We start from the raw sequence: 22,561 nt of genomic DNA, 5'->3' as shown, positions 1-22,561 counted from the left end.
CTTGTCAATGGCACCTCTTAAGGTCTCTTGACCCTCTTCACAAGTGAGGTTCCTGTATTTGGTAAATGCACAATTTTCAAATCTCATATCTATTAATTATTTCCTTGGGATATTTGGCAAATAATTCACATTTGCTGAGTCTCATATTCCTTAAGAGTGAAATGGAGATAATATCCAATTCCTTGAATGGATAGTCAACATGTCAGTGCAATATATAAAGTACCATATTCCAAGTGATGACTGCAGCTCTGGCATAAAGCAGATGCATAATAGATATTAGTTTAATTCCTCCTTGAGCGTTATGTTCAGATCCGTTTTACTCCAGGAACACCATTGGCCATTTAGAATCATGTCTCATCAACTACTGTTCCAGTAAACCTCCATAGATAATTTTAAAAACTAGATCAACTGTTCTAAACTGATAACTTCATGACATCTAATGGCTGCTGCCCATGTAAATGGTTGAGACCAAATGTAAAGTTGTGATCAATGTCCTTCACAATCAGGAAAAATCTGCCTGTACAAATCCTCCCATACCTTCTCCAGTATTCTCTATGCCTAAGCCACCCTGTCTGAAAATGTTTCAAGAATACATCTTTTTCTTTTCCTTCTTTGCTATATGATAAATTCCTCAATGTCAAGTTCAATTACAATCTTGCTACTGCCTTCCCAGAGATGTACCATGGTCCCTGCTATATATTGATACCCATCTGTTGGTAGGAAAAGACATACAGCAATATCTTTTTATTTGACTAGTTGGAAACCTGTTATCCTTTAATTAGAGTAGCATTCGAGGCTACAGAACATATCCTATTCACCTTTGTATATGTCTTATTATTTGCATGCTCAAAGAAGGCAGAAGTAAGGAATATGCCAAAATCTCCTGCTGCTTTCACCAAGATTAGGAAAATCTGTGTTTTTGTCTCTGTATGTGAATAAGAAGTGATGTATTTAGTGGTATTTCTAGACGTGATGACTTTAAACCATACCGGTGTTAGCCACACAGTCTTCCGCTTGCTGGGCATCCCTGGGCTTGAGGACCAGCACATATGGATCTCCATCCCCTTCTTCATTTCCTATGCTATTGCCCTCTTTGGAAACAGCCTGGTCATCTGCATTATCCTCACAAAGCGCAGCCTTCATGAACCCATGTACCTCTTCCTCTGCATGCTGGCTGGAGCAGACATTGTCCTCTCTACGAGCACAGTCCCTCAGGCCTTGGCCATCTTCTGGTTCCATGCTGGGGAGATCTCCCTGGATCGCTGCATCACTCAGTACTTTATCACACACAGCACTTTCATGTCCGAGTCAGGGATCTTGCTGGTGATGGCATTTGACCGCTACATTGCCATTTGCTTTCCGCTGAGATATAGCACTATTCTTACAAACACACTGATTGGGAAAATAGGAGTTGCCATCTTTCTGAGAAGTTATAGTACAATTTTTCCCATAGTATTCCTTTTGAAAAGATTGACTTTCTGCCAAAATAATATCATACCCCACACCTTTTGTGAACACATTGGCTTGGCCAAATATGCTTGTAATGACATTAGAGTAAACATCTGGTATGGACTCTTTGTCCTAATGTCAACAGTGGTTTTAGACGCCCTGCTAATTTTTGTTTCCTATGTGGTGGTTCTCCATACTGTCTTCCACATGTCTTCCCAAGATGCTCGCCACAGGGCTCTCAACACGTGTGGCTCTCATGTCTGCATCATCATTCTCTTTTATGGACCTGCCATCTTCACGATTCTGACTCAGAGGTTTGGTCGTCACATTCCACCTCATATTCACATCTTGTTGGCTAATGTCTGTGTTCTGGCTCCACCTATGCTGAACCCCATCATTTATGGGATCAAGACCAAGCAAATCCGGGAGCAGGTGGCTCACATATTTTTTCCAAAGCAGAAATAACTCCAAAGGAGGAATAGACTTTTCATCATCTCTAGCTATTCATTATATGGACTACACATGTGGTGAGTGGAAACACTATTGATAAACTGAAACATAAATGTTTTGGTGAATTCTGTTTTCAAGGAAGGTCACAAGGTAGGTTTCAGAGTTTACATCTTCTGTTGTCAAAGCAACAGCGAGAGTAGTACCATGTTTGACTGAGCATGGTGTGTCCTACATAGAGCCTGTGAACTTCTATATCATGTATCCTTCATTCATTAGTTTGATTTGGTAAAGATGAAATGAGTACTGATTTCTGGTTTTGAATTTCTTCATCCATTCCTGACTGAGTTTCTCACTCTTTGAGACATCTTGTGACATCCTTGGACAATCACATAAAAAGGGTACAATTTGTCAGTTGGGCAGGGTGGATAACTTCTGGAGCCTAATGGATAGCATTGTTTCTATATTTAACAATCTTATATTCTATATTTGAAATTTGTTAACTTGAGAGTTGATATTATGTTTTCTCACCACACGCACTCATATACATATACATACACAAACTGCACCTATGAAAAGTGTGATGAATATGTTCATTAACTTGATTGTATTGTTTTTCTACATATGTATATGTATGTATATATATACATCAAATCATCTGATTGTATACTTTATAAATATACGATTTACATTTGTCAAATATTTGACAAAATTTTTTTGGAAAGAAAAACATTTTATTCTAATGAATTCACACCAATAACATCAGAAAAGCATGTTTAAGAGACCACAAACATCTGCGTAGCCCCAAACTCAATATCATCTCAATAAACTTCCATGAATGAGAAAACCCTCCTCCTTAGCAATCCTGAGGAAGCACAAAAGTTATTAATGATTGAGGAGAGGTGTACCTGGTGGTTTCACACTTTAAATCTTCACTATCAATTATATTTGTAACGCTAAACCAATGTGTGCATGAGAGATGATTTTTCACATCTTCGATCGGAACTTCTTGATTAAGCTAATCTGTTCACCAATGTTTCACAAGATTCTAGCACCTTGTGAAACCCTCACAAAGCTTAAGGTCACCCTGATACTGAGCACACTCAAAAAAACTATTCCACCTCACAGGAGCATGAGACTTGCTGCTGCTGCTGTGTATAGCATAAAATGTATAACACATGAAAAGATGTTCAACATTGCTAATTACTAGAGAAATGCAAATCAAAACTACAATATGTGGTGAGATATTACCTCACACCAGTCAGAATGGCTATCATAAAAAACTCTACAAATAATAAATGCTAGAGAGGGTGTGGAGAGAAAGGAATCCTTTTAAACTGTTAGTGGGAATGTAAATAGATATAGTCGCTATAAAGAATAGTATGGAGGTTCCTTAAAAAACTAAAAATACAGTGACCATATGACCCTTCAATCCCACTCCTGGGCATATATATAGAGAAAAACATCCAAAGGAATGCATGTACCCCAGTGTTCATTGCAGCACTGTTTACAATAGCCAAGACATGGAAGAAACCTAAATGTCCATCAAGAGAGGAATGGATAAAGAAAATGTGATATGTATATATTACTCAGCCATTAAAAGGACTGAAAGAATGCCATTTGCAGCAACATGGATGGACCTAGAGATTGTTATAATGAGTGAGGTAAGTCAGACAGAGAAGGAGAAATATTGTCTGACATTCTTTATATGTGGAATCTAAAAAGAAATGACACAAATGAACTTATATACAAAACAGAAAGAGATTCACAGACTTAGAGAACAAATTTATGGTTGCTGGGGGGATGGATGGGGAGAAGGGATAGTTAGGGAGTTTGGGATCAACTTGTAGACACTTTTATATTTACTGTGGATAACTAACAAGGACCTACTGTATAGCACATGGAACTCTGTTCAATGTTATGTGGCAGCCTGGATGGGAGGGGAGTTTGGGGGAGAATGGATACATGTATATGTATGACTGAGTCCCTTCACAGTTCACTTGAAACTATCACAGCATTGTTAATAGGCTATGCCTCAACACAAATAAGAAGTTAAAACAAATGTATGGCCTCTAAAGTGTTTCCTCATTAACATACATCTCAGCCTCATGCATTCTGATTAGTTTTCCCCCAACATGAATGACTGGGTGAATATAAAGGAGGCTTAGCACCGATGAACATGATCTGAACCTGGTGTAGCAGTCAGCACCCCAGCAACTCTGAACTAATATTTTGATCAGAAGTGTTTTCTATTGGAAGGTTTTTAGTCAAAAGGGGAAATGGTAGAAACCTCTGCCCTACTGAGGTCTGGGAAAGTCATCCTAGCTTCTGCATAGTCTAACTTAAATTTTGCTGACCAGAGCATCCTGTTTTGTGGCCTTTCTGACATGCATTGTACAGCTGCTTTGGTCATTGAGGAAGGGAATACATTTGAAATTCAAAATGGAGTAGCTGTGGTTCAGAGGTGGCTCTTATAAACATGATTTTGCAAATGTTCCTGTTTTACTGAAAACTTGAATTTTCTGACTATTATTGCAGACCAGGACAAAAACCCGCAGGTGGGTGTGATATTATCTCAGATGTGATTACTGCTTGTATTTTGCTTGTCATGATGTCTCCTGTATTGTGACTGTTAGATGCCTTACATTTCCTCCCCAGTCTGAGTAAACGGAAATTTTTTCGAGGACTGAGCCACAACACTGGCCTCATTGGGAAATGAGTCTAATTTCTGGGTCTCCAGCAAGATGCCATGTCAGCCTCCTTGATTCTCTGTACATCCCCTGCCCGACCAGTGCCTCTTCACCTACACCCTACTCACATAACGGACCTTCCTACGTACTTTCCCCAGGCCCCAGCTAGTTGTTGTTCTTATCAAAGGGACAGTGAGGGGACGTGCCCCTTTACTGGGTTCCTGGTACTAATGAGCCCACCTAATATCAGTTCCCTTCTAACTAGTAATCTCCCCTTCTCCAAGGAGCAAGTTTGCCACCATGTTCTTCCTGTCATCCCCGGTTACCGTGTGGAGTCACGCAAGGAACTTGCTTCAGACATTCAAGTCCCCCATCCATTATACCGTTGACATCTCTGTTGCTGACTCTGGACTCTTTCTTCCATCTTTTTTTTTGTGTGTGTGAAAGTCACTCAGTCATGTCTGACTCTTTGTGATCCCATGGACTATATAGTCCATGGAATTCTCCAGACCAGAATACTGGAGTGGGTAGCCTTTCTCTTCTTCAGGGGATCTTCCCAACTCAGGGATCAAACCCAGGTCTCCCACATTGCAGGCAGATTATTTACTAGCTGAGTCACAAGGGAAGTCCAAGAATACCGGAGTGGGTAGCCTAACCCTTCTCCAGCAGATCTTCCCAACCCAGGAATCAAACCAGCTCTCCTGCATTGCAGGTGGATTCCTTACCAACTCAGCTATCAGGGAAGCCCTCTTTTCTTTCATCTTAAAGCTGGGCAAACACAGGTCTCAAACGCCTGTGGAGTATAGCCCAACAGGAACACTCTGTTGATTGTGCTGATGCTTATACAAACCTACACATACGATAAAATTGCCTAGAACCACTCCCTTGAAATGAGTGCATGTAAAATTTTTAACATCTAAATAAAATATGTGAATTTTATTGATGTCATTTTTTTGTTTAGATATTCTATTATAGTTATGCAAGATGTTACTCTTGGGTAAAATTAGGTGAATGTATGAGGGGCTACTCTTTATATTGTTTTTTACAACTACCTATAATTCTATAGTTATTTTAAACACTATTACCAAGCTGTATTGATCAGAACAGTATGAGATTGGCATTCAGTTCAGTTCAGTCGCTCAGTTGTGTCTGACTCTTTGCAGCCCCATGAATCGCAGCACACCAGGCCTCCCTGTCCATCACCATCTCCCGGAGTTTACCCAAACTCATGTCCATCGAGTCGGTGATGCCATCCAGCCATCTCATCCTCTGTCATCCCCTTCTCCTCCTACCCCCAATCCTTCCCAGCATCAGGGTCTTTTCCAATGAGTCAACCCTTCGCATGAGGTGGCCAAAGTATTGGAGTTTCAGCTTCAACATGAGTCCTTCCAGTGAACACCCAGGACTGATCTCCTTTAGGATGGACTGGTTGGATCTCCTTGCAGTCCAAGGGACTCTCAAGAGTCTTCTCCAACACCACAGTTCAAAAGCATCAATTCTGCGGCGCTCAGCTTTCTTCACCGTCCAACTCTCACATCCATACATGACTACTGGAAAAACCATAGCCTTGACTAGACGGATGTTTGTTGACAAAGTAATGTCTCTGCTTTTTAATATGCTATCTAGGTTGGTCATAACTTTCTTTCCAAGAAGTAAGCGTCTTCTAATTTCATGGCTGCAATCACCATCTGCAGTGGTTCTCGAGCCCCCAAAAATAAAGTCTGATACTGTTTCCACTTTTTCCCCATCCATTTCCCATGAAGTGATGGGACCGGATGCCATGATCTTCGTTTTCTGAATGTTGAGCTTTAAGCCAGCCTTTTCACTCTCCTCTTTCACTTTCATCAAGAGGCTTTTTAGTTCCTCTTCACTTTCTGTCATAAGGGTGGTGTCATCTGCATATTTGAGGTTATTGATATTTCTCCCAGCAGTCTTGATTCCAGCTTGTGCTTCTTCCAGCCCAGCTTTCTCATGATGTATTCTGCATATAAGTTAAATAAGCAGGGTGACAATACACAGCCTTGACATCCTCCTTTTCCTATTTGGAACCAGTCTATTGTTCCATGTCCAGTTCTAACTGTTGCTTCCTGACCTGCATACAGGTTTCTCAAGAGACAAGTTGGGTGGTCTGGTATTCCCATCTGTTTCAGAATTTTCCACAATATATTGTGATCCACAAAAAGGCTTTGGCATAGTCAATAAAGCAGAAATAAGTGTTTTTCTGGAACTCTCTTTCTTTTTTGATGATCCAGCAGATGTTGGCAATTTGATCTCTGGTTCCTCTGCCTTTTCTAAAACCAGCTTGAACATCTGGAAGTTCACGGTTCACGTATTGCTGAAGCCTGGCTTGGAGAATTTTGAGCATTACTTTACTAGCATGTGAGATGAGTGCAATTGTGTGGTAGTTTGAGCATTCTTTGGCATTGCTTTGCTTTGGGATTGGAATGAAAACTGACCCTTTCCAGTCCTGTGGCCACTGCTGAGTTTTCCAGATTTGCTGGCATATCGAGTGCAGCATTTCACAGCATCATCTTTTAGGATTTGAAATAGCTCAGTTGGAATTCCATCACCTCCACTAGCTTTGTTTGTAGTGATGCTTTCTAAGGCCCACTTGACTTCACATTCCAGGATGTGTGGCTCTAGGTGAGTGATCACACCATCGTGATTATCTGTGTCGTGAAGATCTTTTTTGTACAGTTCTTCTGGTATTCTTGCCACCTCTTTTTAATATCTTCTGCTTCTGTTAGGTCCATACCATTTCTGTCCTTTTCTGGCTCCATCACTTCATGGCAAATAGAAAGGGAAAAAGTGGAAGCTGTGACAGATGTTACTTTTTTGGGCTCCAAAATCACTGCAGATGGTGATCTCAGCCATGAAATTAGAAGACACTTGTTCCTTGGAAGGAAAGCTATGACAAACCTAGATAGCATATTAAAAAGCAGAGACATTACTTGGCCAACAAACATCTGTACAGTCAAAGCTATGATTTTTCCAGTAGTCATGTAAGGATGTGAGAGTTGGACTATAAAGACGGCTGAGTGCTGAAGAATTGATGTTTCCGAATTGTGGTGTTGGAGAAGACTCTTGAGATTCCCTTGGACAGCCAGGAGATCAAACCAGTCAATCCTAAAAGGAATCAGTCCTGAATATTCATTGGAAGGACTGATGCTGAAGCTGAAGCTCTAATACTTTGGCCACCCGATACGAACAGCTGACTCATTGGAAAAGACCCTGATGTTGGGAAAGATTAAGGGCAAGAGGAGAAGGGGGTGACAGAGGATGAAGTGTTAGATAGCATCACAGACTCAGTGGACTTGAATCTGAGGAAACTCCAGGAGACAATGAATGACAGGGGAGCCTAGTGTGCTGCAGCCGATGAAGTCCCAAAGAGTTGGGCGTGACTTTGAGACTGAACAACAGCAAACATTATTTGACTAATCAGTTATGCAAATAGATATAAGAAAAGTAATTAAAAGTTTTATTCTTAGTATGGAGTGCTCAGAATAGTGCATGAAAGTGGTAAAGGGCACTGAGTCTGACCTACTCTCTCTAGAATCATTATGAATTGAAAAAAAGTCAATGGACAAAATGCAGTGTTCTTGTAACTTGTGAAAAATTACAAGACATCTACAGAAGTCTATTTGAGATTACAAAATGCTCTGTGATGGGTGTGGGGATAGGCACAGCTTGAGGTAGAGGCTGGGTGATTTAATCACTGGTTGTTTTGGTGATTGGATTGGGCTCTCTCTTCAGCACCCAATATCCAAACCCAATCACTCAAGACTAAAAGATGGCCTGAGGGGGCCCCTGAGTTTCTGTGGATATGTTCCCTTTGTGAATAGTATTGAGCTTTACACTTAAGATAAGTGCACACATATATGCATAATTCAATATAGTTTATGCTGAGAAAACAAAACAAAAGCCCAATCACTCAAGATTTAACCCAATCACCAGTCAAAAATTCTCCACCCAACCTGGGAAGGTGACTCTATATAAGCAGGGTTTGTTCTTTGACACTAACTCTAGTTGGAAGAGCTGGACCCACACCCTCATCTCCCAGGCTTCAGAGTCCCCTCAGACCCTGAAGTCCATCTGTCTGACTGGAGTCCCAGGTGGCCACCATCATGCACTCCTTCCCACTCAGCATGGCTGTGGTCTGCATGAGCAACATGAACAGAAGCATGGAAGCCCACAGCATCCTCAAGAAGAAAGGATTCGATGTCAGGTCTTTTGGAGTGGGATCCTGTGTGACACTTCCAGGACTGGCACCCAACCTCCCCGTGGTCTATGATTTCTCCACCACATATGAGCAGATGCACAAGGAACTTCTCCTCAAAGACCAGGTACACTATAGCAGCAATGGGGTGTTACACATGTTGGGAAGAAATGAGAGAATCAAGCCTCGTCCAGAAAGATTTCAAGAGTGCAGAGATCCCTTCGATGTCATCTTTACCTGTGCTGAGAGAGTGTATAAAATGGTGGTGAAAGATCTGTGTGCTAGAGAACAGAAGACCTGGCAGCCTGTGCATGTGATCAACGTGGATATAAAGGACACACTGAAGGCAGCCAGCCTTGGTGCTTCGATCATCTGTGAGCTCTGCCAGGGTCTCCAGCAGGCTGATAACATGCAAAGCAGTCTGGCTGAGCTGCTCCAGGCAGCAAAGCAGAAAACAGGAAGGAGCTTTCTGCACACAGTCTGCTTCTACTGAAGATCTTGGCTGGTTTCAGCTTCTTTGTTGGTAAGAATTTGTGCCTGGACTTTTGGGCTAGTGGGTATTTTCTTTGAGAAGAGCCTTCAAAGTCCTTTTTTCTAAAAGCCATCTGTATGATATTTTTCAGGTACATCCCTCCCAGGGAAGGAATTGGAGAAAAAAATCTGCATGTAAAGGGAACATGGACTACCATCATGACACCAAACCCTTCCAATTTGAGGGACAATGGTGTGGGTACTTGACTTGGGAGGAAAAATTCAGTGACACACGATTCTTCAAGAAAATTAACTACAAGGACTCCATTTTCCCTATGAACAAACCAAAGGTAATTATGGAGTTCTGGAGGAGTAAAGTGTTGGATTTTCCAGCCAGAAAAACAAACAAAAATTGTCAAGTCCATCTATTTTTCTTGACAACAATTTCCTTTTGCCTTTTCGGTGTGCTATATAAATATGCATTTTTTTTTTTTTTTTTAGTGAGGTAGATGGGTTTATATTGAATGTTTGAACATAGAAATATTGTTATTTACAGATTGTATGTCTTTTACTAATGCTAACTCTCATAGAAACTCAGACTAGATAATGGGCAGCATTTATTACTAAAATCCTGACTTGATCTGTTCAATGAAATAGCTCATTAAATTAAATAAAATGAAATAAAATCTCTGATTTAAAAAAAAGTCTTATCATTTGTGATAGAAAATGGATCTTACAAAGTGAGCCCTTCAGTTTCTTATTGTTCAAGTCACATGAATTCCGTGGAGAAAAGCATTCTTTCCTGAAGAAAATTTTCTTCATGCTTAAAACGTTCATTGTTTTGAGTATTGTTCTTCTTGGAAAGGGGACCCTCACTCTTGGGAAGGAAAACATTTTTGGTTCTGATCAGTGACACCAAGAAAGAGAGTTCCAGAAAAACATCAATTTCTGCTTTATTGACTATGCCAAAGCCTTTGACTGTGTGGATCACAATATATTGTGGAAAATTCTGAAACAGATGGGAATACCAGACCACCTGACCTGTCTCTTGAGAAACCTGTATGCAGGTCAGGAAGCAACAGTTAGAACTGGACATGGAACAACAGACTGGTTCCAAACAGGAAAAGGAGGATGTCAAGGCTGTATATTGTCACCCTGCTTATTTAACTTATATGCAGAGTACATCATGAGAAAGCTGGGCTGGAAGAAGCACAAGCTGGAATCAAGATTGCCAGGAGAAATATCAATAACCTCAGATATGCAGATGACACCACCCTTATGGCAGAAAGTGAAGAGGAACTAAAAAGCCTCTTGATGAAAGTGAAAGAGGAGAGTGAAAAAGTTGGCTTAAAGCTCAACATTCAGAAAACTAAGATCATGGCATCCAGTCCCATCACTTCATGGGAAATGGATGGGGAAAAAGTGGAAACAGTATCAGACTTTATTTTTGGGGGCTCGAGAACCACTGCAGATGGTGATTGCAGCCATGAAATTAGAAGACGCTTACTTCTTGGAAAGAAAGTTATGACCAACCTAGATAGCATATTAAAAAGCAGAGACATTACTTTGTCAACAAACGTCTGTCTAGTGAAGGCTATGGTTTTTCCAGTAGTCGTGTATGGATATGATAGTTGGACTATAAAGAAAGCTGAACGCTAAAGAATTGATGCTTTTGAACTGTGGTGTTGGAGAAGACTCTTGAGAGTCCCTTGGACTGCAGGGAGATCCAACCAGTCCATCCTAAAGGAGATCAGTCCTGGGTGTTCATTGGAAGGACGGATGTTGAAGCTGAAACTCCAATATTTTGGCCACCTCATGTGAAGATTTGACTCATTGGAAAAGACCCTATTCTGGGAAGGATTTGGGGGCAGGAGGAGAAGGGGACGACAGAGGATGAGATGGCTGGATGGCAACACCGACTCGATGGACATGAGTTTGGGTAGACTCTGGGAGTTGGTGATGGATAGGGAGGCCTGGCGTGCTGCAATTCATGGGGTCGCAAAGAGTCGGGCACGACTGAGCGACTAAACTGACTGACTGACTGAGGGAACAGAAGAGGGATAAATAGGAGGCCTGCAAGTATTTTTAAGCTTTTGAAAATATTCTGAAAGGCACTATAATGGTGTACACATGTCACTATACATTTTTTAAAACCCATAAACTATACAACACAGAGTGTACGCTGATATAAGCTACAGACTTTCATTAATAATAATGTATCTGTATTGGTTCATTAGGGCTTCCCAGGTGACTCAGTGGTAAAGAATCCGTCTGCCAAGCAGGAGACACAGAAGACATAGGTTCAATCCCTTGTTTGGGATTGGAGAAGGAAATGGCAACCCTCTCTAGTATTCTTGCCTGGAGAATCCCATGGACAGAGGAGCCTGGCGGCCTCCAGTCCATGAGGTTTCAAAGAGTCAGACACTCACTCCAAATCTTCTCTCACAACTCCTTTCTCTCCTAAGCTCATATAACCTATCAGGCACACTTTCCACATGAGGCTTCCAGCACTCAGACAAGAAGGGTTAAGGACTTTCCGGTTATGTCACTGAGGAGATCAGCAATAGAGGAGATCCTGGGGGAAAAGAAAGACATCATGAGTAAGATCATGGTCCCCAAAGATGCTCAGAGAACAAATAACTTGCCCTGCAGTTTCTCCTCCAGCTTGATCCCCTGGCCACTGCACACAGTCTGCTGGTTATGGGAATACCCTGCCATCTAGGCAGGGACATGGCTCCAGTCTGTGGTTCCAGATGGCTGTGATGACAGTTTGTGGTGAGGAGGGATATAGGTTGGTACTGACCAGGGTAGCCTGGTGCCTCTTTGGGTCCTTCTGCCTATGGGCAGGAATGGTGGGGATAAAGGAGGTGGGACACGCTGAGTTTATTAATGACATGGGAAACAATAATGGATTGCCTTCACCATTTGGTCACCCAGTAGAGGTTCTCTTTGGATTTCTCCATCCCTTGAGAGCAGAGTTAGAGAGGGCAGACCAAAATGTGTCTGCAGAAGCTTTGTGGCATGGTGGAAATAGTGGAATGAGAGGCAAGAAATCTTAACTCAGTTCCTCTGTGACCTTGGGAAAATTGCCTTTCCTTCATAAGTAATAAATCATATGAGATTATTTTAAAACAGGGATCACCAAAAAGTTTTTGTCGAGTAACAGCAAATATTTTAAGTTTTGAACATGGTCTCTGTTGCAACTACTCAATCTGTCCCATGAAAGCAGTTATAGACAATATGTAAATAACTGGGTATGGCTGTGTTTCAATAACATTTTATTTATAAAAGAAGGTGGTGGGCAGGATTTGGCTCACTGGCTGCAGTTTGACTATTGCTGATATAGAGTGCCAACCAGTGTTGAAGTTTTACATCTCTGACTCATGTTTGGGCAATTCCAGAGGGAACTGGTGAAGCAGGAGGTTATCTTGTGAGTCACATTCCCAGAGCGAGTTCTTCCTTCTGGTGTGGGTTAGAGGACTGTCAGGCTGGAAGCAGGGGCAAGAGCTGAATAAATTTTGGAATATCCACCTCCTTGAGGAAACTGATTTAATGAGATGAGAACCAGTATACCGAATGGAGATAGGCAAAGTTATGATTTAGATAAGTGAGAGTGAGTTTGAAGGGGTAATGACTGTAAATTTGGGTGGGTATGGCACCCCACTCCAGTACTCTTGCCTGGAAAATCCCATGGACGGAGGAGCCTGGTAGGCTACAGTCCATGGGATCGCTAAGAGCGGACACGACTGAGCGACTTCACTTTCACTTTTCCCTTTCATGCACTGGAGAAAGAAATGGCAGCCTACTCCGGTATTCTTGCCTGGAGAATCCTAGGGACGGCAGAGCCTGGTGAGCTGCCGTCTATGGGGTCGCACAGAGTCGGACACGACTGAAGCGACTTAGCATAGCATAGCATAGCATAGCATATATACGAAGGAAAATTTAAAAGTGTGTGTGTGTGCTTACGGTGAAGGGCTGTTTTGTGTGAACAGGAAAAATGTGTGTTAGTAGGTAAACCATCAAAATTTGTACGAGTAAATAATGTGTGTTGTGATTGTATAAATGAATGTGCCTGATAATATGGTAATACGAATGGGAGATTGTGTGTTTGTGTGTATATGGATTTATAGCAAGCAGACCTGGAATTGAACTCAGGTAGGTCTAAAGTCCATATAATTTTTCCTATATTACATTGTTTACATGTCTTAGACATTCTGGTGAAATAAGAGAATGAGAAGGGAGTGGAGAGGACGCCAAAGAAAAGTAGTAGGTAATCAACAAACAAAAATGTCTGTTTCTAAAACTAATGGAAGGTTTGACTATAATAATCTGGGACTCAAATATCAGGTTAGCCTCTAACAGGTTGTTTGACTTTGGGCTGTTGCTTATCTGAGATTAGTTTCTTCTTGCATGAACTAGTGATACTTTCAATTCCATAGGTTTTGTACAATAATTAGAAATAACAAATATATCTAACAGTCGTTAGTTAATGGTTGCTATCATCAAAGAAGTATTAATGATAGAAATTGGATATTACTATCAATAAGAAATGAAAAGTAATATTAGATTTGGCAACCATGATATGATAGATTATTTTAGAAAAGGAAGATTTATACATTGTAGTGTATATATGTCAATCCCAATCTCCCAATTTATCCCACCCATCCTTTCCTCATATGCTTTTTCTCTACATCTGTGTCTCTATTTCTGATTTGCAGATAGGTTCATCTGTACCGTTTTTCTAGATTCCACATATATGCATTAACATACAATATTGTTTTTCTCTTTCTAACTTACTTCATTCTGTATGAGATTGGAATTGACATATACACACCATTATGCACAAAACAGACAATTAATGAGAACTTACTGTATAGCAGAGGGGAAAAAAAAAGAAGATGCAACCTGTTTGTAGGACATATATTAAAGTGCAAATCGCTCGGTCGTGTCCGACACTTTGCAACCCCGTGGACTATACAGTCCATGGAATTCTCCAGGCCAGAATACTGGACTGGGTAGCCTTTCCCTTCTCCAGGGGATCTTCCCAACACAGGGATTGAACCCAGGTCTCCCGCATTGCAGGCGGATTCTTTACCAGCTGAGTCACAAAGGAAGCCTAAGAATACTGGAGTGGGTAGACTATCACTTCTCCAGGAGATCTTTCTGACCCAGGAATAGAACTAGAGTCTCCTGCATTGCAGGCAGATTCTTTACCAACTGAGCTAACAGGGAATATTGAGTTAACCTTAAAAATGCATTCCAGTATACATTGCTGCTGCTGCTGCTGCTAAGTCGCTTCAGTCGTGGCCGACTCTGTGTGACCCCATAGACGGCAGCCCACCAGGCTCCCCCGTCCCTGGGATTCTCCAGGCAAGAATACTGGAGTGGGTTGCCATTTCCTTCTCCAGTGCATGAAAGGGAAAAGTGAAAGTGAAGTCGCTCAGTCGTATCCGACTCCTAGCGACCCCATGGACTGTAGCCTACCAGGCTCCTCCGTCCATGGGATTTTCCAGGCAAGAGTACTGGAGTGGGATGCCATCAGGTGCAGACAAATACTCTTTGATTCTACTTATACAAGGTACCTAGATAATCAAATTCTTCGAATCAGAAAGTACATTGGCAGATGCCAGGGGCTGGGGCTAAGGGTGGTGGGGGAGGGAATGGGGAGTTAGTGTTTAATAGGGACAGAGTTTCAGTTTAGAAAGATAAAATTTTTGGAGATGGATGATGATGAGAGTCGAACAACAATGTGAATGCACTCAGTGCCACTGAAAGGTGCGGTCGGATATGGCTAAAATAATATGCTTTGTATTATGTGACTTACCACAATGAGAAGCACTGAAAAAGGAAAAGGAAGTTTTAGGTGTTATAAGTAAAATGGCATTGGGTAAAGATTGGGAGGGTGGTAAGGGGATAAATGAAGAGAGAGTGCACCCCTGCTATTGTGAAACCGAGATGAATGGGGGAAGAGACACAGTAAGGGGAAGGAGTCAGCAGAGAGGGAGAGTTTGAAATGGCCAGAGTGACAGATTAATGGAGAGAAGGTTAGGGTCCAGTGCACAGATGGAGAGCTGAGCCTTGAGTGGGAGAAAGAGGGAGAAGACAATTCAAATATAAATTTGTAGCGGGCAGAATGAGGGTGGTTAAGGGAATTAGCAACAGGTTTTTTTTTTTTTTCCTTGAACCAGGAATCGGGAAATCAAAATCGCCAGATGAAGGGGACCCAGGTGGAGTGAGGTGGACATGGTGTGATTTTCAAAGCGTCTCGTGGGTAGCCAAATCCAAGCTTCACCATTTACTAGCCAGGTGACCTTGGGTGGGGGGGATGAAAAACTCTCTAAGCTCTGTTTGCTCTCCATCAGTAAAATGGGAAAATGAGTACAGTCATTTCCTGCTATGTTGATTGAGAGAATGCACGGGCAGCCCTTAGAGCAGAGATACTCTCAGCTGATCTCGTCCCTGGTCCCTATTCTCCAACCTGCCTCCTCCCTTCCACATCCTTCCTACACAGCAGGGTCAGAGAGAGGGTGACCTCAAATGCAAACTTCACCATGCCCCTCTCTCACGGCAAACCCTTCAGTGGCTCTTCCTGCTTCAACATAAATCCTAAACTCCTTACATCAGTACCCAGAGCCCTCGGTGAGGTGACCCCTACTTTACTGCCTGACATTATTTCCTCTCATTTGGTGCCATGTTCTCTAGGCTATAGTAACCCTGAATCATTACAATTTCCCTACAAACTCCTTGTCCTTTCAGATCTTTGTGATTTTGTTCATGTTCTTCCCTCCTCACATGACTTCACTTGGCAAACTCTTGTTTATTTTTCAAGGTTCAACTCAGAGTGGCACCTTTAGAAATCCTTTTCTGAACTTCTAGGAAGCTTTCCATGTTTCCACAGCTCTTGTGTTTAACTTTTCCTCTACACTATCTGTATTGTATAGATATTTTGTTTAATTGTCTGACTCTTCTCAGGGAGGTCCTCCAGGAGCCATGGTATGTGTTCAGTAAGGTTTGTTAAATTGATAATGAACTCAGTTACCATTTTCCTTTTGAGATGTATATCACATTCTGATAAGGAGGAAAATGCAGGGTTATTCACAGCTCTCAACTGTTTATAACAACCTGATGCTAAGGTCTATGGCATTCTAGAGCTGGGAGAACTCACTTACAGATATCTAATCCAGATTCTCCCTGACTTCAGATTTAAAGTAACAAATAAAAGAGAGACCCAGAGCAGGGAAGTAATGTTACCAAGATAACATAGCTGTTGAATAGAATGGCAAGGACTTTTAACCCATGTTTCCTGGTTTTTAACCAGGACCATTTCCATTTCTCATCCAGAGAAAAGTGATCTGTTTCCATTTCCACCACTCCAGCTCCAGTCACCTTTTTGGAAAGAGAAAAGAGATGATTGCCAAATCCCATACACCAACATCCAGATGACTCATCCTGGGCATGGCAACCCCCAACCACACTAGTCCCAGCCATTCACTCTTTATTCTGCTGGGGATCCCTGGCCTGGAAGACCAGCACACATGGATCTCCCTCCCATTTCTTCTTTCCTACCTTGTTGCTGTCCTAGGGAACAGCCTCCTTGTCTTCATCATCATGACTGAACGCAGCCTCCATGAGCCCATGTACTTCTTCCTCTGCATGCTGGGTGTGGCGGACCTCATCCTGTCCACTACCACTGTGCCCAAAGCCCTGGCCATATTCTGGTTCCATGCTGGAGAGATTTCCCTTGATGGTTGTGTCACCCAAATCTTCTTCATCCATGCCACCTTCATTGCTGAATCAGGAATTCTGTTGGCCATGGCATTTGACCGCTATGTAGCCATCTGTGACCCATTGCGCTATACCACAGTGCTCAGTCATGCAGTAATCATAAGGGTTGGTCTGGCTGTGGTCCTGAGGAGTTTCTCTGTGATCCTTCCAGATGTGTTCCTGGTGAAAAGACTGCCTTTCTGCCATAGCAACGTGCTACCACATACCTACTGTGAGCACATGGCTGTTGCCAAATTTGCTTGTGCTGATATTCGTGTCAATGTCTGGTATGGCTTGTCTGTCCTTCTCTCTACTGTGGTGGTAGATGCCTTGCTCATCTTAGTTTCCTACATCTTCATCCTCAATGCAGTCTTCCGTCTTCCCTCCCGAGGAGCTCGGCAAAAGGCCCTAGGCACATGTGGCTCCCACCTTGGTGTCATTTCCATGTTCTACTTGCCTGGCATTTTTACCATAATTGCCCAGAGGTTTGGGCATCATGTTCCTCCTTATATCCACATTCTGCTGGCAAATGTCTGCATGTTAGTCCCTCCTATGCTAAACCCCATCATTTATGGTGTTAAGACCAGGCAGATTCGAGAATGTGTGGTTAGTACTTTGTCTTCACAGTGGAAACTCTGCTGAGTTTGTATGACAGGTGATATGATTATCAACATAGGATCTTGCAATTCCTTTGCTTACTTTGTAGAGATTTATGAAGTAAGGGTTGTGTTGACTGTGAACAAAATGATTTGTTGTGATTTTGAAAGAGAGAATGCTATGTTACCTTGAGAAGGGTAGTATTTAGGAAAGAGCATGAGCTGTTGGATCAAAATTGGATTTGAGTCCTGGATTTTCCAAAAGTGATATGTTTGACCTTGGGGAGGTTAGCTTATTCTCTTAGAGACTTCTCAGTGTATGCATAAGGCCCCAGAAAAACGGAAATATCAAAACCAAACTAAGTCATATTAAACAATGAGAATTATTTCCTATAATAAACTTATCTACTAAAACATCTAGACAGAATATTCATTTAATAATATATAATTTGAGGTATAGTAAACTTTTATTCTGAATTAGAAATGGGACCAGTGGAACAGAAAAAAGAGCCCAGAAATAAACCCTTGTATATTGGTCAGTTAATCTTTGACAAGGATGTCAAGAATTCTGAAAGAGGAAAGGACAATCTCTTAATGAATGGTGTTAGGAAAATTGGATATTCATATGCAAAAGATTGAAATTAGGCCCTTATCTTACACCATAAACAAAAGTTAACCTGAAGTGGATTAAACACTTAACTCTAAGTCCAAAAACTGTAAAAATCTTAGAAGAAAATATGGAGAAAAACTTCTTGGCATCGGTCTTGGCAATGATTTTCTGATATCACACAAAAGCAAAATAAGAAGTGGGACTACATCAAACTGAAAAGATTCTGCGTGCGTGCTCAGTCGTGTCTGACTCTTTGTGACCTCATGGACTATAGCCCACCGGGTTCCTCTGTCAATGGGATTTTTCAGGCAAAAAAACTGGAATGGGTTGCCATTTCCTCCTCCAGGGGATAGTCCCAACCCAGGGATCAAACCCATGTCTCCTGTGTCTCCTGCATTGACAGGCAAATTCTTGACTACTGAGCCACCTGGGAAGATCCCATAAGCTCCTGCACAGCAAAGCAAACAATCAGTAAAATGAAAAGGTAACTACGGAATAGGGGAAAATATTTGCAAACCATATATCTGCTAAGGGGTTAATATCCAAATATATAAGGAACCAATGAAACTCAGTTAGCAAAACTCAATAGCAAAATAACACACACACACACACACACACAAAATCAAAAAGAAATAACCTGACTAAAAAATAGGCAAAGACCTGATTAGACATTTTTTGAAGAAGACATACAAACGGTCAATAGGAACATGTAGAGATTCTCAACATCACCAGGGAAATGTGAGTTAGAACCACAATGAGGTATCACCCCAAACCTGTTAGAATGGATATTATCAAAAAGATAAGAGATGACAAATGCTGGCAAGGATATGGAGAAAGGGGAACCGTTGTGTGGTGTCGGTGGGAATGTAAATTTGTGGAGCCAATATGGAAACAGTATGGATGTTCTTCAAAAAATTAAAAGTAGAACTATCATATGGCTCAGAAATTGCACTTCTGTGTATTTGAAAACAAAATTGGTATCTCAAAGAGATATACACATCCCCATGTTCACTGAAGCATTATTTACAATAGCCAAGGCATAGAAACAACGTAAATGTCCATTGAAAAATGAATCAATAGATAAAATATTATACACACACACACACAATTTATGTTATCCAGCCATAAAAAGAAGCTAAAAATAAATACTGTATGATCTCATTTATAAGTGGAATTAAAAAGAAACTCATATAAACAGGGAAAAGATTTGTAGTTGCCTGAGGTGAGGGTCTGGGGGTAGGGTAAATGGGTAAAAGTGGTCAAGGGTACAAACTTGCAGTATTAAGATGAATATTTTATGAGGATGTAACATATAGTATGATGACTATAGTTATTAATACTTCACTGTATATTTCAAAGTTGCTAAGAGAGTAGATCTTAAAAGTTCTACCACAAACATATATTAATACAAATACAACTATGTGAAGTGATAGATGTGTTAACAAAGTTTATTGTAATAATTTTGCCATATATATGTGTATTAAATCATTACATTGTGCACCTTAAACTTACAAAATGTTATATCTCAATAAAGCTGGGAGAAAAAAGAGAAAAATGTGGTACATACACACAGTGGAATATTATTCAATCATAAAAGTAAGGAAATCTTGCTACTTTTGACAACATGAGTAAACCTGGAGCATCTTATACCAGGGCTTCCCTTGTGGCTCAGATGGCAAAGGATCTGCATGAGATGCTAAATGAAATAAGCCAGAAACAGAAAGACAAAAACAGTATGATTTCTCTTATAAGGAGAATCCAAAAAAAATTGAACTCACAGAAATAGAGAGTAGAATGGTTGTTTCAAGGGGCACAGGGGTAGGGGAAACGGAGATGTTGCTTGAAGGGTTCAGTCTGGGGATCTAATGTACAGTATGGTGACTATAGTTTAAAATATGGTATTATATACTTGAAATTTGCTGACTTGATATTAAGAAATGCTTTAATATAAAATATTTTCATAAATAAAAAAGTGAGGGGCACCATAATCTTTAAATTTCTTGATCATGCTTTTATCATATGGCTGTGATAGAGCCAAAAATTTAAAGTATAAGTAGGATCTTGAACATTGACAAAGAGTAAGCTCTGGTTAGATTTTTAACATCTTCCTGTCTTAGCTTGCTTATCTTTAAAACTTTGCTATAATAATTTCTGCTTCTTCTATCAATATTTTAAAAGGAAGTTGTGGTATCAAAGGAGATAAAAAAGTCAAGAGACTTTATTTGAATTTTAAAGGATAATATTAATCAAAATTAGAATTGGTGCTGGTAAATTCTCATGTAAACCCATTGCTGATTCGTATTAATATATGGCAAAAACCACTACAATATTGTAAAGTAATTAGCCTCCAACTGAAATAAATTTAAAAAAAAGAAAAAAAAAGAATTAAAAAAAATTTTTTTGAAGCATAGTTGATTTACACTGCTGCGTTAGTTTCAGGTGAATGGCAAAGTGATTCAGTTACACATGTACATGTATCTACTTTTTCAAATTCTTTTCCCTTATAAATTAATACAAAATATTGAGTATAGTTTTCTGTGCTATACAGTAGGTTCTCGGTTATATATTTTATATAAAGTAGTGTATATATGTTAATCCCAAACTCCTAATTTATCTCTTCCAACCCCCTTTTCCCCTTTAATAACCATGTTTGTTTTCTATATCTGTGGGTCTATTTCTGTTTCATATATGAGGTCATTTATATCATTTTTTTAAGATTTCACATATAAGTATTATCATGATACTTGTCTTTTTCTGGCTTACTTCACTTAGTATGATAATCTTATGTGTGACATGCTGGAGTGTACCTGGGTCACTTGTTAGTAATTATTGGTGGGGATAAAGGTTGAGATACTAAGAAACCTCTACTATATAATTCTTTTTGGTGGAGATGCAGGGGATGGCAGTATGTCATCTATGTAATATATCTGCAAACACCAGGGTAACTCAATATGCCAAGGTATTCAGATTTTGAGAAATAAAAATTCATTTAAGTTTATATCATTATGGCAGTGTCCACACATCAGCATATCAACTGAAGGGGAAAAAAAAAACAACCCACCATCAATTACATTGGCTACCCCCAAAGCAGAGAAGTAGAAAAGCTGATTTCATAATCTACCTTTCTAATAAAAAATATTTCTCTTTGACCCATGCTGGATATACAGAATCTAACCCTCCCCCAGCACATCCCATTCATGATGAACTGAATTCTCCATATTCTCTCTAGTGTATCAACCAAAGCACTGGTCACCTTTGGCAACTTACACTGAGTTAGCTCTGTGATGTTGTCTCTTGCCTGAGGATTCTGTTGTTGCTATCTTTCCATCAGAGTACCTTCTTTCTGTCCAGTGTTAAGACAGACCTAAAAACAGCAGCTTTTTTTAAGGTCACTGACATCTTTGTGTAGTAACTAAGTTCTTCATGAAATATTTAGCATATGTGCTAAAGGCAATCTGAGATTCTATTTTAGATAAGGAATCACATTTCTTGGAAGGACAGTGGCTCTCAGGCAGCCTACTGATGTTCACATGTAGAGCTTCATTGTGCCAACTTAAAAAGTTTAAATTCAAGAAAAGTGTGTGCTGAAATCAGGTGATGCTGTTACCTCCTTCCTGGCCTTCACACCAGTCAGGGTTCAACTGGAGGAGAACAAGCAGGAAATAAATATTATGAGATTTGCTTATGGTAAGAAATTCGCTTATACATCTGGGAGGGCTGGCAAGACAAGTCATAAAATCCACAGGGCATATTATCCAGGAAGGTGAAGTTCAGACTCTTGGGCATAAGTTGAAGCTGCTATTCACAAGTGGACTATCTTCTTCACAGGAGCCTCAGATCCGCCCTTAGACTTCCACCTGATTGAACATTAGGCCCACACAGCTTATCTAGGACAACCTCCCTTATTTAAAGTCAAATCATTATGGACTTTGATGACATCTACAAAAATACCTTCATAGCAACAATCTGGATTAGTGTTTGACTGAAAACCTGGGGGCTTATAGCCTAGGTGGGGCTTCCCTGGTAGCTCAGATGGTAAAGCGTCTACCTACAGTGAGGGAGACCTGGGTTCGATCCCTGGGTCGGGAAGATCCCCTGAAGAAGGAAATAGCAACCCACTCCAGTATTCTTGCCTGGAAAACCCCATGGATCCTGGTAGGCTACAGTCCATGGGGCTGCAAAGAGTCGGACACGACTGAGAGACTTCACTTTCACTTTCACTTATAGCCTAGGCAAGTTGGTCTATCAAAAAACCATCACACTGGCCATTTATGTTGATATGTTCTTTAACCAACTCCACTATCAACAAGATGTAGTT

At 40.7% G+C, this 22,561-nt stretch overlaps 3 protein-coding genes and 1 pseudogene across 7 annotated transcripts in view; all 4 read left to right on the top strand.

The window, feature by feature from the left end:
- Positions 1–22,561, top strand: part of LOC145525729 (olfactory receptor 51G2-like) — a 74,274-nt gene that overhangs the window by 20,424 nt on the left and 31,289 nt on the right. The window contains exon 4 of one of the 5 annotated variants that reach the window (XM_081539253.1): positions 15,462–15,579. The exons of the other annotated variants lie outside the window; for them this stretch is intronic. The gene's annotated coding sequence lies outside the window, so the exon portion shown is untranslated. The remainder of the gene's footprint in view (positions 1–15,461; positions 15,580–22,561) is intronic. 5 annotated transcript variants of the gene reach the window in all.
- Positions 973–5,523, top strand: LOC145525731 (olfactory receptor 52B4-like). The gene has a single exon (XM_081539260.1). The coding sequence runs from the start codon at positions 973–975 to the stop codon at positions 1,912–1,914; it is 942 nt and encodes a 313-aa protein (XP_081395386.1). The 3' UTR covers positions 1,915–5,523.
- LOC145525734 (RNA polymerase II subunit A C-terminal domain phosphatase SSU72 like protein 6 pseudogene) lies at positions 8,711–9,295 on the top strand (annotated as a pseudogene).
- LOC145525730 (olfactory receptor 52B4-like) lies at positions 16,729–20,633 on the top strand. Its single transcript, XM_081539259.1, has one exon. The coding sequence runs from the start codon at positions 16,729–16,731 to the stop codon at positions 17,677–17,679; it is 951 nt and encodes a 316-aa protein (XP_081395385.1). The 3' UTR covers positions 17,680–20,633.

This window comes from Giraffa tippelskirchi, chromosome 11 (assembly GCF_054371585.1).
Source record: "Giraffa tippelskirchi isolate mGirTip1 chromosome 11, T2T-mGirTip1v1.2.pri, whole genome shotgun sequence".
NCBI classification, from domain to species: Eukaryota; Metazoa; Chordata; class Mammalia; order Artiodactyla; family Giraffidae; genus Giraffa; species Giraffa tippelskirchi.
Note: the sequence above shows the minus strand (reverse complement) of the source record. Positions and strands in the feature narration are given on the sequence as shown.